Source organism: Grus americana, chromosome 21 (assembly GCF_028858705.1).
Source record: "Grus americana isolate bGruAme1 chromosome 21, bGruAme1.mat, whole genome shotgun sequence".
Classification (NCBI taxonomy): Eukaryota; Metazoa; Chordata; class Aves; order Gruiformes; family Gruidae; genus Grus; species Grus americana.
This window is the reverse complement of record NC_072872.1, coordinates 4,273,774-4,289,439: the sequence shown is the minus strand read 5'-3', so window position 1 is coordinate 4,289,439 and position 15,666 is coordinate 4,273,774. Positions and strand designations below refer to the sequence as shown.

Sequence of the window (15,666 nt, the reverse complement as noted above, 5' to 3'; positions counted from 1 at the left end):
TACATAAAATATCTTTTATTTGACATGCGATTAGTTGCTGGAAGCATCACTCAATCTGACTAGTTTAAACATGCTCTAAAATGAACCCCCAGTAAAAAACCAGGGCTGTCTGCTGTTGGCGTTATGAAATATACTAATCCAGCAGTGAGGACAAAAATCTGACTTTAAATATTTAAATGATTAATTGGGTTTATATTTTTTTCTACCTTTCTAACCCCCGTAATTACAAGCAAACTCAGAGGAGTTTCTGAGCTAGGTGTGCAAAGCTGCATGCTTATCATCCAGGTATTGTCTGTGTTCTTCCCCATGGTATTTACGGTCTCCATTTATGGGGTTTTGTGCAGATTTTACACCTGCTTAAAAATCAGCTCCAGTGACTGTTTTTCTTGCCATTTGGATGTTCTTCTCCCACCCCTGTGTCTTCATTATGTGGGAGGCTGTAGAATACAGACCATTTTCTCTTACAATTAAAAATTGTAACTAGAATCCAAGCGCTTTTTTTTTTTCCCCCCCAACTGCTTTCCATGGGTTCACTGTTTGCTTTTGGAAAAGCACCTCTTCCAGCCTCAGTTTCTACAGTTTTAAATGGGGATACTAGCGAGGCTGACCTTACTTGGATGCACAAGGCCTAATTAATTGACATCAGGACAGTTAATTCTGAGATGAATGGGAATCTTAAAAATAGTTAAATGTTTACTCTGGAAGTGCAATTTAGAGTTGCTGCTGTGAAAATTAAATACACTTACAGAAAACACAGACAGCTGGAGAAAATGTCTGTCCCTTCCATTTGCCTTTTGAGGGTCTCTTATGTAGAATGGTTTGTTACTTCCCCAGAGCCTAAACTGAAGAGTAACTGGGCTATTAGTGCTTTTTCACTTTCTCTGAATTTTATTCTGGTTCTACAAGTGGGGAAATTGAGGCTATGCAAAGAAGTCAGTGTGAGCACTGAAGTTACAGCTGAGAAACTTCTAACCCTCTCTCCACCTCATGTTTTAGATTAGAGTATTGCAGAGAAAAAGGAAGATTGAATGTGGATTTTAGGCAGAGCTGTGACATTCTTCATAACATTGTAAAGTTGATGTGGTCAATGCAGAGCCTTTACTGCGTCCCTCACTCACTTTTCCCCTCCACCCCCCTCACTTTTTTTTTGCCACAAGACAGAATTATTTCACACATCTCTAAAACGAGTAAAATGGCATTTCAGCTTCTTGTCTTTATAGACTCTCTGAACTTTAGGAAAGATCATTCTGGTCCCTTTTCATTAATAATGAAAACCAGGGGGCAATAAAATGTTCTTAGCTCAAGCATTACAGGGATGGAGGGAGAGATGAGTGAGGTGAAAGGGCAAAGCAGACAGGGTTCTACAGGTGTCTCTCCTTTCTACTCGGAGGTCACCGCAGCTGGGAGGTAGTTAGGGACAGCCAGTCAAGGACTGCCACGGACAGGGCACAGCCGGACCCACAGACCCTCTGAGATTAATTAACCCTTTACACTAGGCAGTTCAGCCTGGAACGAGTTGTGTTATCACAGAAGGATGTTTTTAGTCAGAAGTTCAGGGCAGAGAACTGGACAACCAAGAGACTTCAGATACCAGAAATGACACTGGGAGCAGAGTAGGGAGGGGAAGGTGGGATGGATGATTGGGGTTTGCAGCAAGATTAGCCAGAGATCATTTTAAATCCTGACATGTACACAGCCAGTTACTGCAGCTTAGCTGATGTGTGTTAACTCATTAAGTTAAAAAGTTATGATAATTTGATCATGTGCCTAAGCTCCAAAACTGCAACTGCAGCAACCCAAAATACTGCCAGTGACACTATTCACCAGTTCCAACAGAGCTGCTTTAATTTGTTCAGATTTCTAGCCAGTGGATAATTTGAGGAGCTGTGTCCTAAAATGTAGCAAGAAGCTATGAGTGCCAGTATTTGAGAGTCAGTGCCTGTCTGTAGACCCCGAGGGCTGGGATTAGGGGTAACTCTTGCAAGATCTCAGCAACAGGAACAATGGCAATAGGTGACCAAAGCAGGAAGGAGACGAGCTTCCAGCCGTTTCAGCCACTTTGAAAGCCTAAATTGAAACTTTATAGAAGAGAATGCATTTCTGAGACATTGTAGGTCACACGTAGATTTGGATCTGTCTGTTTGGAGACTGTACACCAACCTCCATCTCATCAGTTCTGCCCACATCCTGCCACTGAACTTTAGGAAATATCACTCTGCATCCTCTTTATTATTAAAGAAAACTGGGGGCAGTACAAGAGTCGTTAAGGGAACTGCGAAGGAGGTGAAAGGATAAAGCTGGTGGAAAACTACAGGTGTCTTCTGATCCTTCTTGAAGGAGTGAGCATGCCATATCTTTGTTTTGCTCTGTGGAGTCTCTAAGCTTCTGTGCAGAACTGTGTGTTAAATATCTCAAGCTTTTATCTACTTCTTTACCTCTCTCTGTAGATATTTAATTGCATATTTTGTCTTTGTTCTTTATTTGTGCTTTTGTCCCTATTTGTGATTCAGGCTGAAAGACACTGGATTCTTCCTTATTGAAATGGTCCATAATTGCTGACACAGTGTTCATAAACCCATTTATTGCCTTGATTTCTCTTCTTTCTCAAAACGCTTCCTTCTTTCTTTTTTTCTGTACTCTTCTGGGTCTCTGACTCTGTCCCCATTTTCAAAAATTATGGTAGTGAAGAACAATTGGTATTCAAGTAATGAGTTAACCTTAGCAAGCACTAACACCACAGACAGTTATCTGGGGAAAGTGCAGTAGGGTTCAGAGTGCCTTCTGTGAGGAAAGAGTAGGGCAAAACAGCTTGATGGAACTTTTTTAATTGCTGCTGTGATTTGTTTCCCTTTGACACCTTGTGCAAGGCCAGTGTCAATGCTAGAGGTCTGGACAGATGTTTCAATGGCCTAGGGCCAGAAGCCTGCACAATGTGCCTGAGGGACTACCAGCATCTTAATGTCCGCTGCTCAGTAAATCTACGCCTGCTGAGAAACAGCAGAACTGGCATTATTCGTTCTTCTTTCTTCTGATAAAATGGGTGTATGAAAATGTTGTCACCTGCAGTTCTGACTATGATTATTTCTTGATTTTGGCCTTTAGATCCACCTGGCTCCAGATGGCGAGATTATGGGGCTTTGGCTATCATAATGGCAGGAATTGCCTTTGGATTCCACCAGCTCTACAAGGTAATAACTCCCTCACTACTCTTACACTGTGCTCTGAGAGAACAATGTTATGCTGCTTGTGTCCAAATGATCATGTTGGTTCCAAGTTGGTGAAGCATATCTGTTCTCACTGGCACTGACATTGGTCTATTTGAGAAGTGTAGAAAATGCAGAGTCAAAAAGCAAAGCAAGCGAACAAAACTAGTTTTTAGCAGTGGATCTCAAACTGCTAGAAACAAGGTCATTTTCATCCTGTATATATATTTTGAAATTTTTTAAGTTGGGGAAACTGAGCACAGTTCAGTAAAGGGATCTTCCCAGCACTGGCCAGCAGACATTACTGTCATAGCCCCAGTCTAATGATTTGTCCACTGGTGATCCTGCACCCTGAGTAGGAAAGAATCTTCTTTGATCGATCAGAAAGTTGAAAAGGAGGTGCTAATTTCCAGATCTGGCGTACATCCTGTAGTTCTACTCCAGTGTGCTTAGAACAAGGTAAAGCAAGCATGATTCTGCTCTCCACTTGAACACGTTCTTTCACTCTGGATTTGCTTTCCAGCAATGTGGTAAATGACATTAGATAATGTCTTTGGTAAACAATCATATCCTGTGGCTGCATAGAAAGACATAAGTGGTTCAGGTCAACACTGAGTGTACAGAGCTTTGGTCCAGTAGAAGTTGTGGTTTATTTTGAAAAAGGGATAGAGATGAAGACTTAATGAGAGGTTGATGGTTTTCACGTCGTTCGTTCTTTAATTAACTATTACTGCCTTGCTTAGTAAAATCTATTTTACAAATAAAAGTCTTGGCCTTCTAGTTTAAAACTACTTTTCTTATTCTGTCCTATCATTAATTTTCTGGCTGTCAGGCTGAGAGAGGCACAATTAAGCAACATGTTCCATCTATGAAAGTAAAGTGACGTGATTTAAGAGAATGGCTTTTTACTGAGATATGTTATCCCTGTGATTTTATATTGAAGTAGTGATGCCAACCTTACTGATTTTTTCATTCTTGCAAAGAATGGTGGAGCTGATAAGTGTCCAGAGAGATGATGAGACAACAGCTGCTGGGCCTCGCAGACCTGAACACATTACTGTTACTAAATGACACATATCTAACACATATTGATGATTTACATAAATTTTTTGGCATAATGTCACTCATATTGTTAGTATATCCTACTGCTATATTCTTTGTTAACAGATCTTGCTCTGCTCTCTATCCAAACCTCATAAGGCATATTGTGTGCCTAGCAGAGACCCATATTCTTTTATAGGAGTAAGAAATCTTTGGAGATTGATAAAGTCCCTCTGTCCTTCAAGGGATTTTGAGGGAGTTTGCAAATAGTGATTTTTATATGAAAGATAGGATGCTAGGATAAAACATAGTTGTCCATGTGTTTCTGTGAAGATGAAGAGAGAGCTGTTTATGAAAGTCATCAAAGCTATTTGCTTTTCAGAATGTCTGAGTGTAAACATGTACATGTACATGTGGTTTGTGAGGGTAAGAACTGTGTACAGCGACACTGAAATCTTAAACCAGTGCTATTAAGTGTGAGTTGTGACCTATTAGATCCAGTCCCTCCTCTGCAAGGGCAGAATGAGGTAGATTTGATGGCTGTGTACAGTGTCACTGAACTGCCTCCCATCCTGTACTAGTTTGGTTCTCACTTCTTTTAGCCCTGGTTCCTTAGCTCTCTTCCATGTGCTCTAGATCTCTGCTTTTCCTTCTGTGACTTGTAACCTTTCCCCTGCCAAGGTTCAAAAGATTTTATAATACCTCTCATGTCCTGGCTTGTGCTTCCTCTGGCCTTTTCTGGGCCTTTCTCCTCTTCTTCCCACTTCTGCATTTCTTGCCTTGTGGATGTAGCTTAAATGTTGTGACACATCAGTGTGTTCGCATTTGAGAGCATAAGATCTGAAATTGTACTTTACATGTGATGGATGTTTCTCTGGACTGAGAACTGTCCCAGGAAACCTTAAATGGAGTTCAGAACTGGTTTTTAGCACCTCCAAAAATGTAACCACAGAATTCATATCTTCTCTTCTTCAACTTCATTTAATGCCTGCTGTAGAGGGAATTTCTTTTCTCAGTCAGGTGTGTGGATACATGATCATTAGCTCTGTGATAAAGGCTGAGGTTTGGGTGGTGGGCTTTGAGAAAGTTTCAGGTAAATTCGAAAGACCGCTTTGCATATCCCTATTTCCTAAAAAAGTTTCTGTACTCCATGCAGAAATACCTGCTTCCTCTCATCATGGGAGGCAAAGAAGACAGGAAACAACTTCAGAGGATTGAGTCAAACATTTCTGAGATGAGTGGCAGCGTGACACAGACAGGTAAAGATTAATGACTCCATCAATTCACCCCTCAAAGCCTTTCTCCCTGTATCCTCCATTCTGCCAAGACCCCCACCCTTTTTTTTCCCCTCCATCTCCACTTTATGTGGTGACTTCATTTATCTGCTCTGAGAATCTGTTCACATTTGCAAATGAAGCCGCCGTCATTTCGGTTTAATTTGAAATTGCTTGTTTACTGTCGGCGCGGCCTCAATTAATTATGTTTTTACGGAAAGGCTCCCAACCTCAGAATATTAATAAGGGGAATAAAATGACAGCCTTTCGGAGGGCTGTAAAGTTCATTTTTAATTTCTGCTTCTCTGATGTTTTCAGGGGCTTTTTTTTGGTGTTTTCCCTCCACCTTCCATCTGAAAATCCGAGGAAGGGTCAGGAGAGTCTGTAATTACTGAGCCTCCCTGACCTTAGCCACCTTCTCTGTTATTGACTCTATAGGGTGTCTGTTCATTACCCAATGCCCTAATGATGGTCTGGATTAGCTGTTACCTGTCACACCAATAGAGTTTTTAATTTTATTTTATTTTATCAGCTTGTTTACTGCCTGGAAGCTTTGGATAAAGTACCAAAGTAGAAAAAGTTCTCCTACAGCTGGAGGTGGAGTCCAGCAGAAGTTCTTCGGTGTTTGTTGGGGTGTAAGAGGGGAATACAGGGTGTTATCTTGAAATAAAAGCAGAAAAGTGCAAAGTATATTCAGTTGGTGGGATGAAAAAAAGTATGATTTTCAGCAGGAAGTTTGTTGAAGATGTTGGGGTTGAAGGAGCTGGTGTCTTGAGAGTGGGAGGATGCTAATTACACTTTTTAGTGGAGGGTGAGAAGAAAAACATCTTTCATTTCTCATGATACTCTGGTCAATCCTGAGACCAGCCTCTTCCCAGATTGGAGCCAGCCCCAGTGTTTGCCTGCGTGAGGCCCAGGATAGATAAATGATACAAACATTGTGTAAGTTCAGGGAGATATACAAATCATAAACCAATATAATTAGAAGGGAGAGGTTTTGGACGGATATACTGTGGGCTATAGACATCTATACAATGGAAAGATAAACTAGAAATACTGGAGGTTAGATGCAGTGCAGGTAGATTACCCATAGTGCAGATAAATCATATGGATTAAAGTGAGCAGGCGGGTGTAGATAAATTAAATATAGTAGGAATAGAGGCATCTTTGTAGCTAGACAGCAGGAAGGACGTGTGTGAGTGTGTATACGTGCATGTATCTCAGTTTAATGCTCTCCTGCTTTTTCCCTCACAGTGACTCAGTTACAGACAACTTTAGCAGCTGTCCAGGAACTGCTAATCCAGCAACAACAGAAAATCCAGGAGCTCACCCAAGAACTGGCTGCTTCTAAGGTATCCGCTTCCAGCTCTTTATCTTTAGAACATCATCATCTTCTTTGGAACATGCATGGCTTCTTTTGTGGGCTCATGGAAAACACCTTATTAGGTTCACAGTCCAGCCTTCAGCTTGGTCATATCCCCAGCCAGTTTTTCTGCATCTGACTTCTCCATAGGCTGTTTAAAGCACTGGATATTAATTGCGTACTCAGTGAAATACATCTAACTTCTGAGAGGGCTTTGCTCTATAGGTTTGTATGCAGCCTGTGTGTCTGAGGCCTCATCTCTGTGTCTTCTGCTATTTGAGATGAAATAATTGAATTGCGCTGTTAGTCCACTGCCCAAAAGAGGTAAAGGCCAGTGTGTAGAGGTTTTATTTGTGTGTAATATGTAATTTTACATGTTTATACTTCTCCTGTGCCCTTGTACATTGTCAAAACAATGACTTAATCCTGTTCAGCCAAGCACACACTTAAATTACTGTATTTAAGTCACTTGTTCAGATCCAGGTCAGTTAGTGGCTGAGCATTCTTACTATTTGGTTTCTTCTTTCAATGGTTTTGGTCATCTCAGTGTAACACTTGGCCCCATCACAACCACGTTAGTGACACACAGTGGCTCATTCCCCTTGACTCTTGACTTGACCCTGGCAATAAAACCATCAGTTCTGACTAGTTTGTGTTGTTACATGTGTAACTACAAGTAACCACTTTTAACCAAAATTGATTTTCTTTCTGGCAATGAGAATTAGTGCTTTTCATCCCCAAAGTACTTTGCAGCCATTGGCCTAAGCATTCTATCAATCAGTAGGTGTTGGTTACATACATGTAAGGTGGGATGGATTTGAACCAGTCACACAGAGATGAAGTCTTCTTTCACTCACCAACTTGTGATTATTCAGGGCCCGGTCATCTTGCACTATTCTCTGTACAGGGAAAGATTTTTCTTTTTACTGGGAAATCCTTTAGACAATGCTTACAGTTTTTTACCTATAGCATGAAGAGTTGTCTTCTCCCCTTCCCTATACTTTAATCTCGTACAAACCCTTTGATGGTGTGTAACTGGTGGGCCACAGCTGACTATGTGGTGTGCACACTGTACAGTAGGAATCCCTCAGTGGCACAGCTGTAAACCCAACCATGAAAGCCAGTTTATGGTCACAACACTCTACTTCAATTTTCCTTGGGAACTGTGGCCTGTCAGTGGCCTGGAGCCAGTCCGGAAATTGGAAAACTGTTTTCAGGTCTTAAGTGTTAAGATTAAGACCACATGTTGAGCTTTAAGAAGGAAAAAGGGCATAAGAGTATTGGTGGTTTAGAGAGTCTTGAAGAAGTTTTTCCTCCCCCCTCTCTACCCCCTGCACTGAAATGGTAGCACACATTGTTATGATATCTAAACCTCATGTGTACAAAGAAAAACTTGGGCAACCCCACAAACCAAAGAATAAAAGCTGTGTTTTCTCAGCTGTAATGTAAGTTTTTATATCTGCTTTTCAAACTCCTACTGGCATGCTGTAAAAAATTAAAAAGAGGGACTTTAAGTAATTAAAAAACGTACATAAAAATTCAAGGCTTGAATTTTCTACAACTGTTTTTTAAAGAGACTGACTAAAAAGCCCCAGATGTCAGATTTTATTTCGAAATCCTAGGCATCTGGCACCATATGTGTTTTGGAAATTTGAGTCCTTTGCAGGCCAGTGAGTGGAAATCACTCCCTTGTTAATGTGCTGCTGTAGCTTTCAAGGTCTTGGAAAGCCAGAACAGTGGCTCCTGGATTCTTGCTGTCTGAGGGCTGGGAGTGTGAATCCCAAGGGAACGCATCTGTGTATATCACAGCTACTACAGACTGAGCCTCTCCCAGCTCACTGGGTTCACAGCCCAGAAGTCACTGTGAGGAGTGCTGGCTGCGAAGGTGTTCAGGGTTACTCAGCACTAGCTGAAGTCTGTTTAAAGAATAAGCAGGAACAACCAGTTCTGGCTACATCTAGCAGGAACTGCTGAGGAGGAGTTTTGTGTTATTCCAGTCCTGGCTTCCTTTGTCAGAAGATTTATTAGGAGTAGGTCTGGAGCAATGCTCACAAATGGGTTGATTCCTAATGGCTTTCAGCAGAAATTATAATGGGAGGTGCTAGATATGAGTGTTCTTTGGTCCCATACTCAGCCCATTGCTACAGGAGTTGCTAGACTGATAGGATGGGGTAACCATAGGCCATGATCTGTCTTTCAGAATGTTCCCCTCATTTCTCAAGTTCCCAAAAGGGTTAAAAGAAAGATTGCCAAATTATTATCTGCAGCATGTTCTCCTCAGTTGTTACCCTACTCTAATTTCTGCCTGATATCCCATAGCAATTCTGATGCAGTGCTGACAGCAGCTGTACCAGGCTTCCATGAGTTACTTATCATCTTTCCCCACCAAATTGCATTCACTGCCTTGAAATATCCAAGAGACAGTGCTTAGCCCAGCTGCTTGCTGGAGATACTATCTAGTAACTCAAGCATAGCTCTAATTCGTCAGATCTAGTAGGGAAAATTTTTGCAACTTTCAAGCATTGATTTATCAACCCACCTCTGAACAAACACCACAGAGTGCAGATAATAAATTCTTTATTTCATGATTTAGGAGAAATTAACAAATTATTTTAAAATAGTTGTTAATATATAATATTTGAATCTGTTGCTTCAGCGAAGTGCAGTAACAGGAAAGAGTAAAGGACCTGATTCGGTGCAACTCCCAGTGCCTTTCAGGATCCTAATTCTAGTTCTTCTTCTCTAGAAATCATTCATTAGGTCAGTGTCAAATGATTTGGTTTACTACTTTGTGTATTGTCCTCTATCTCATGTGTTGGTGGAAAACATCCTATGTAGACCTAGCTTTGTCTGAACTCTCACGAGCGCTGGCCTCCTAATCAAAAAAGAAAGTCCTCTTGAGATGCTTCAGCAATGGTTGTGCATGGTATGTTGGAGACAATATTAGTGAGTCCCCCAAACGGACAGCAAATATTTGAATAGGTGTAGCACCTTGAGACAATTACTATTTCTGATCATCGTTGGGACTCATTCAGGTGCTTCTTTATTGTGGAAGTTGTTTTGCTCAGATCTGAGAGATTTTAAATGATAGAGCTTATGTATGTTATCCTCAGGGCTCAAGATTCCCAGATGGGAGGATAACATAAAAAAAAGTGACATTTGTGAACTATCTCCCAGTTCATACTTTGATCTTTATGTCTTGTTTTTCATGTTCTAGGCCACAACTTCCACCAACTGGATTCTGGAGTCGCAGAATATTAATGAATTGAAATCCGAGATCTACTCATTAAAAGGACTTCTCCTGAACCGGTATGGACGGAATATGTGAGCAAATTATTGTGTTGGGAAAGGGTTGCTTTCTGGGATTCTTTCAATCATGGAGAGGAAAGTAATTTCCAACAGGAACTAGCTCTATATCCTGTTATTGCTATTTTAATAATACCACTTTGCACTCCACTATCACTTTCTGTTTGCAGGTCTCAAAATGCTTTTCAAACTTGCCTTAAATCACAGAGCGCTTTGTGTAATTAAGAAGATTCTTCCTTTTTGTTTACGATAGGGGAATTTTCTGCCATTCACCACAGTTAGGATGCCTCTCACCTAGATTGAGGTATTGACTGCATCTGCACCTGCATTCTGTTACAGAGGGAGTCACAGTTCAGCTGACCTGTTCATGGTTAGGGCATAACCAGAGTGAAAAGAGTCGCACTTCAGCAGAGCCTGTTTCTCTCAATTAGCTAACTCAGGTAATAGACATCTTATAATGTAGTAGATGTCTGAAATGAGGTGATATAAATCCCAGCCTGTGGGACAGTCCTAAGAACAGGGATCAGATCTCAGTTCTTGATGAAATTCTTTTTTTCCAAGTAAATTACTTAAGAGTTTATCTAGCTTTTCAGCTATTGATCCTTTCACTCTGATATGACTCCTTCTACACGTAACTAAATCTTCTCAAGTCATCTGTTTCCTAAGAGATGGACTTCAAAGATCAGTCTAAGATTGGACTAGACATGTTCTGGATCTCAGCAAGTGGGCTTTTCAGAAGTCTGAAAAGCGTATTGTCTTTAATAGCCTTTTAAATTCTTGCTACACCTCCCATTCCTCCCAGGAGTCACAGTAGAAAGCTTTGGAGGATTGAGGAGACACACGAAGTTACTGTCTGTTAAGTTTGGTCATACAAGCATCACTGCTGGGGAGACAGCATTACTTAATGACACCTCTTCAGCAACGGGAAACTTGCAGCTGCGGGATAAGTGCTTTTTGGGTGTTGTTTTTTAATAAAAAGGCAAATGTTTCTGCAGTGAGGAGGCAGCAGCAACACCGGAGCCAAGAAAGTCTCCAGATTGAATTTGTTGATTGCATTTATGATACTGGTTGAATAATGCAGACATTAGCTTATTGCACTCACAGGAGATGGAGGTTAGATCAGCAGAGTTCTTCGATGGCTGGTGGTGACAGCAGGAAGAGGGAGGTGAGAGCAATTACTGTTCCTAGTTCAGTCTAAGAAAACGAAATCTGTTGTGTTTGAGCGCTCACTGTAGGAGAGCAGCCAGTTTTTGTCTGCTCTAGTCTTGTCCGTGGCACTAACCAGCTCACCTGAGGGGCATGAGAACTCCCTGCCACATAGCATCCTTTTCAGAGCTTGATCTGATACCTCTTCATACCCTCACTTTTCACGTACACAAGCAAGGATGCGTGGGGAGTACTAGATCAGACATGCTTTTTTGCTTTGCTCTTCATGATGGATGACTTTCTGAGGGCACCAGTGCTCCCCACTGCACTGATATTTGTCCTGTTTGATACTTGGATTCTCCGATTAGGGCTGGGCATTAGCCTGTCACTGTCAAATCCTTAAAGCCCACCTGGAAAGGACTTGAGGACAGAGCAGCCAGCTTTATCAGCTGGTGCAGGCTAGCATGACTCCATTCAAGTCAGAGACGCTGAACCAGTTTGCAGCAGCCAGGACCTGGCCCAAACATGTAGAGCGCACGCTGGGACTAGGAGATAGGCTCTGGATTGTAATGAGCCAGCATGCAATAGCTGTGTATCACAGTGGAAGCGAGAGCCAGGTGGTGAAATTCCTTGGCTCAGGCACAAGGACCTGGTGTGTCTGACTTCTTGCTCCAGTGGGAATTTTCTTTACCAATTAATTAGTGATTGTTTTATAAAGGGACACTCATGTCTTTCCACAGGCAGCATTCCCGAGTGCTAACATACTCTCTGAAATTGGCCAAACCAGATCATTTTAGTACTTCAGATTGCCCAGCTGTGATATTTTCCTTGTGCGCAGGCTCGATTACTGGGTGCTTGTAAAGCACTTTGAGATTCTGGCTGAAGAAGTGAAGTGGCCTTGGTTTTGTTCATTTATGACAAAGGAGACTTGCAGTTTCGGTCCTGCTTTATATGGCTTCACCAGTGCAAATACCGTTCTCTCTGATGATAACCCCTCAGTGTTTTTAATAAAAGCCCCTTTCTCTCCTTTTCTTCCCCTCTTCCCCTCCCCCAAGGAGGCAGTTCCCTCCCTCCCCTTCGGCTCCTAAGATCCCGTCATGGCAGATCCCAGTGAAGCCAAGCTCACCCTCCAACCCTGTTGTTGCCAACCATAATAGCAGCAGTGACATCTCACCTGTCAGCAACGAGTCTACCACCTCATCACCAGTCAAGGAGAACCACAGCCCTGAGGGTTCAAAGGTCAGCTGCCATCTACTGAGCACAGAGGAGGGCAACAAGGCAGTGATCGATGTCAAGAGCCAAGTGCGGATGGAGGTGCAGGGTGAGGAGGAGAAAAGGGAAACCAAAAGGAATGAAGAGGAGGAAGAGGACGATGAGGATGATGATGTTAGCCATGTGGATGAGGAGGAATGTCTGGGTGTCCAGACTGAGGACCGGCGAGGAGGGGATGGTCAGATCAATGAGCAAGTGGAAAAGCTACGAAGACCTGAGGGAGCCAGCAACGAGAATGAGATTGACTAAGGCACCCTGGCTTCTGCTGCTGCTGCTGTACATCTTCCCTAGCCTCCTGCACTGTCCCCAGTGCCTCTCCCATTTTGTGGAGAGAAGTGCCACTATCCCCTCCAGTGATTCTCCCATGATTGACCTTGAGTAGGGTCATGATTGCCCAGTGAACAAGGTGGGCCCTGTTTCACCACAGGGCTTTGCAGTGTTGCAGTGGCGCCTTCTCCCCTCCCAGACCCACCTTCTCCCCATGAGCTGGGGTCACTGCCTAGGCTGGAAGACCAATCGCCTTACCATGCACCACAGCTACAGAATAAGTCCTCTTACAAAAACGCCATCTCTCCTGAAACAGTCAGCCTCTTTGCTGCATCCTAGAGTCCTACTACCCAATTTCAGAAATCAATCTGTCCTGAGCTCTTTGATTTCACCAGCCTTTAATCCCCACATAAGGCCCAAACTAGTTCTGTTTCCCAAAATAACCCTCTGTTTTCTTTCTCAAGCTACTTGATACTCTGTTGCCAAAAAAAAAGAACGTTTTAACCCTGAATTCCTCACCAGATCTCAGTCTTGGCTCTTCCAAGCCTTGTGTCAAGCCTCAAATTCCTTGAAACTACCTAGTATCTAAAAACACTAAATTTCTGTGGGGTCCAAAGGACACTGTTTCCACCCCACATGCTTACACTCATCAAAGTGGCCTCTTGCTAGGGACCAAGTCCGGTTTTCGTGGCCACAGTAAAATCCATGAGAACAGATGGCTTTGTTACTGATTGCTCCCCCAGTAAAAGAAGGCTTTGAAAGAAGTTGACCCCACTCATCCCAATTAGTACCCTTCCTCCTCCAAAGACAAGGAGCTCACATCAGTTTTTGACATCTTGCATTTTATTTATAGCTGCCCTGAATGAATGAATGAATGAGGTGATATCAGATGCTGAAATAGCTGGTTAATTCTGAATCTTTGCAATGGTTCTTAGCCTGTTTTTCTCCCTAAATGAGGAGAAAACCCATAGTAAATGATCAGCTGAGACCTGCACCTACCCAGTGACAGGCACCTGCCTCAGCAAAGCAGTCTTTACAGAAGAGGGAACAGTTCCAGCTCTGAGGTATACCACTGACCCTTCTTGCCAAGTCCAGCCTTTCTTCGCCCCATTGGGGCTATACCCAAATTAAACCAGTGAATTTTGAAACTTCTCATTTGCAGCATTGTGTTCTCAGCTGGTAAAACGGTGGTGTCCAATTATATTATTCACTGCATCAGAGCCTCTTAGCAGAGCAATTCTTGTAACAACTGAGTCTCACTGTCCTCACCAAGCAAGTGTGCTCGTCTGTGTGATCATGTATAGATTTCAAATATAAAATACGATTGTATATAATTGTAATAAATATGAGTTACCACTATTTAACACCAGGCTGATACTGGATTACTGTGGCTCTTATTTTGGGGAGAAAGATGCATGCAGGGTGGTAAAGGGAGGGAAAAGGGACTGTTACAGAAATTCAGTACTTATAAAATGTTTTCTGTGATTGATGTTCTGACTGCTCCAATACTGGCTTATCTCAGTAGGAGGCAGTGTAGAGAATGGTGTAAGTGCACTGTAAGATGCACCATAAATAGCTCCAGCAATACTGTAATGCTAGGCTGTCTCCGATGTTGCAGAGGGTGAGATGAATGTATCGTCCAGTGAGTAAAATGCAGCTATTCCAGTTCCTTTCCTCCCAGCAGGAGGCTCTGCAGGGTGCAGAATGCAGCATTCCCCTCTTTTCCAGCCCCGGCAGCAGGAGGTGCTGAAGGGAGTGTGTGAGATATCCCATGGCCCCTCACTCTTATCTCCCAGCAGGGAATGCTGTGCCATATCCCATGACTGGTCTAACCCTGCCATGTCAGTACAGAAGCCATTGAAAGAAATGGCGTGCAGCAAGTAATTTGTAGCTACTGCAGTCCCATCTTTGTTCAACAGAAGTATTTGGCTCCCTTCTGAAAAATGAGGGATTTACTTGATTCCTGAGTATTTGGGTGTCTGGTACACAGTGACATTTTCCTGCTCAGGGGGAGCGAAAGGGACCTTCATATTACTGTATTTAGACCTGCTGCTGAATGTGATGATTTCTCATTCCTTAAATGGACGAATATCTTCCCCAGGAGTGAGTGAGTGTGTGTGTGTCTCTCTCCCTCTCCCTCTCTCAGTCTCTCTCTCCACTGTTTAACGTTCACAAAGAACGTCACGTTTAGCTAAAACAGGGCAAATTTGAAAGTGTTTAAAAGGAAAGGCTTTTCTTAAGAGATGGCACTTTTCATTTATCCAAGCCAAGAATCCTTGTGAAAAGAAAACACGACTGAACGCAGGGATGTGATGAAAAAGTATTGTCCTGCCTGTGTACATTTTATATACATAGAAGGTTTTGAAAATAGAAAGTGCCTGGACAACAGCAGTTGGTGAAATGTGGAAAATATGTTGCTGAGGTATGTGCCTTGCAGAGTGACTTACGAGGTTTACAGTACAAGCATCCCTGCGGGTTCATTTTTCCCCCCTTTTCCTCCATGTTGCCAGTGTTCAATTCATTTACCTCCAGATTTCTGGTGCAGAGTAAAAGGCAGTTTTCTTCAACTGCCCTTTTCCCTCCCTTAGTTTTTGCTTCTTGCAACCTTTACCAATTCAATAGGTCACAGTTTCTCCTTTCACTAACCTGATGAATCCCAGAAAACTCCATCATAGCCGTTGTTGCTCAGAAAATCTAACTCTGGGCCTTTGGCTGCTGATGGGGTGTTTGTGTACTTTGTTGAAGAGATCCAACCCACCAGCAGAGAATTTGGAAGAAGCCAGACCTTCTTACC

The 15,666-nt window shown here is 42.5% G+C and overlaps 1 protein-coding gene across 1 annotated transcript in view; it reads left to right on the top strand.

Annotated features, from left to right (window-relative positions):
- PEX14 (peroxisomal biogenesis factor 14) overlaps nt 1–14,236 on the top strand; it is a 79,196-nt gene extending 64,960 nt beyond the window's left edge. Inside the window, exons 5-9 of the mRNA XM_054849363.1 lie at nt 3,103–3,188; nt 5,401–5,503; nt 6,773–6,870; nt 10,099–10,190; nt 12,389–14,236. Of these exons, the coding sequence (XP_054705338.1) occupies nt 3,103–3,188; nt 5,401–5,503; nt 6,773–6,870; nt 10,099–10,190; nt 12,389–12,854 (845 nt within the window). The 3' untranslated portion in view covers nt 12,855–14,236. The remainder of the gene's footprint in view (nt 1–3,102; nt 3,189–5,400; nt 5,504–6,772; nt 6,871–10,098; nt 10,191–12,388) is intronic.
- The last annotated feature ends 1,430 nt before the right edge of the window (nt 14,237–15,666 follow it).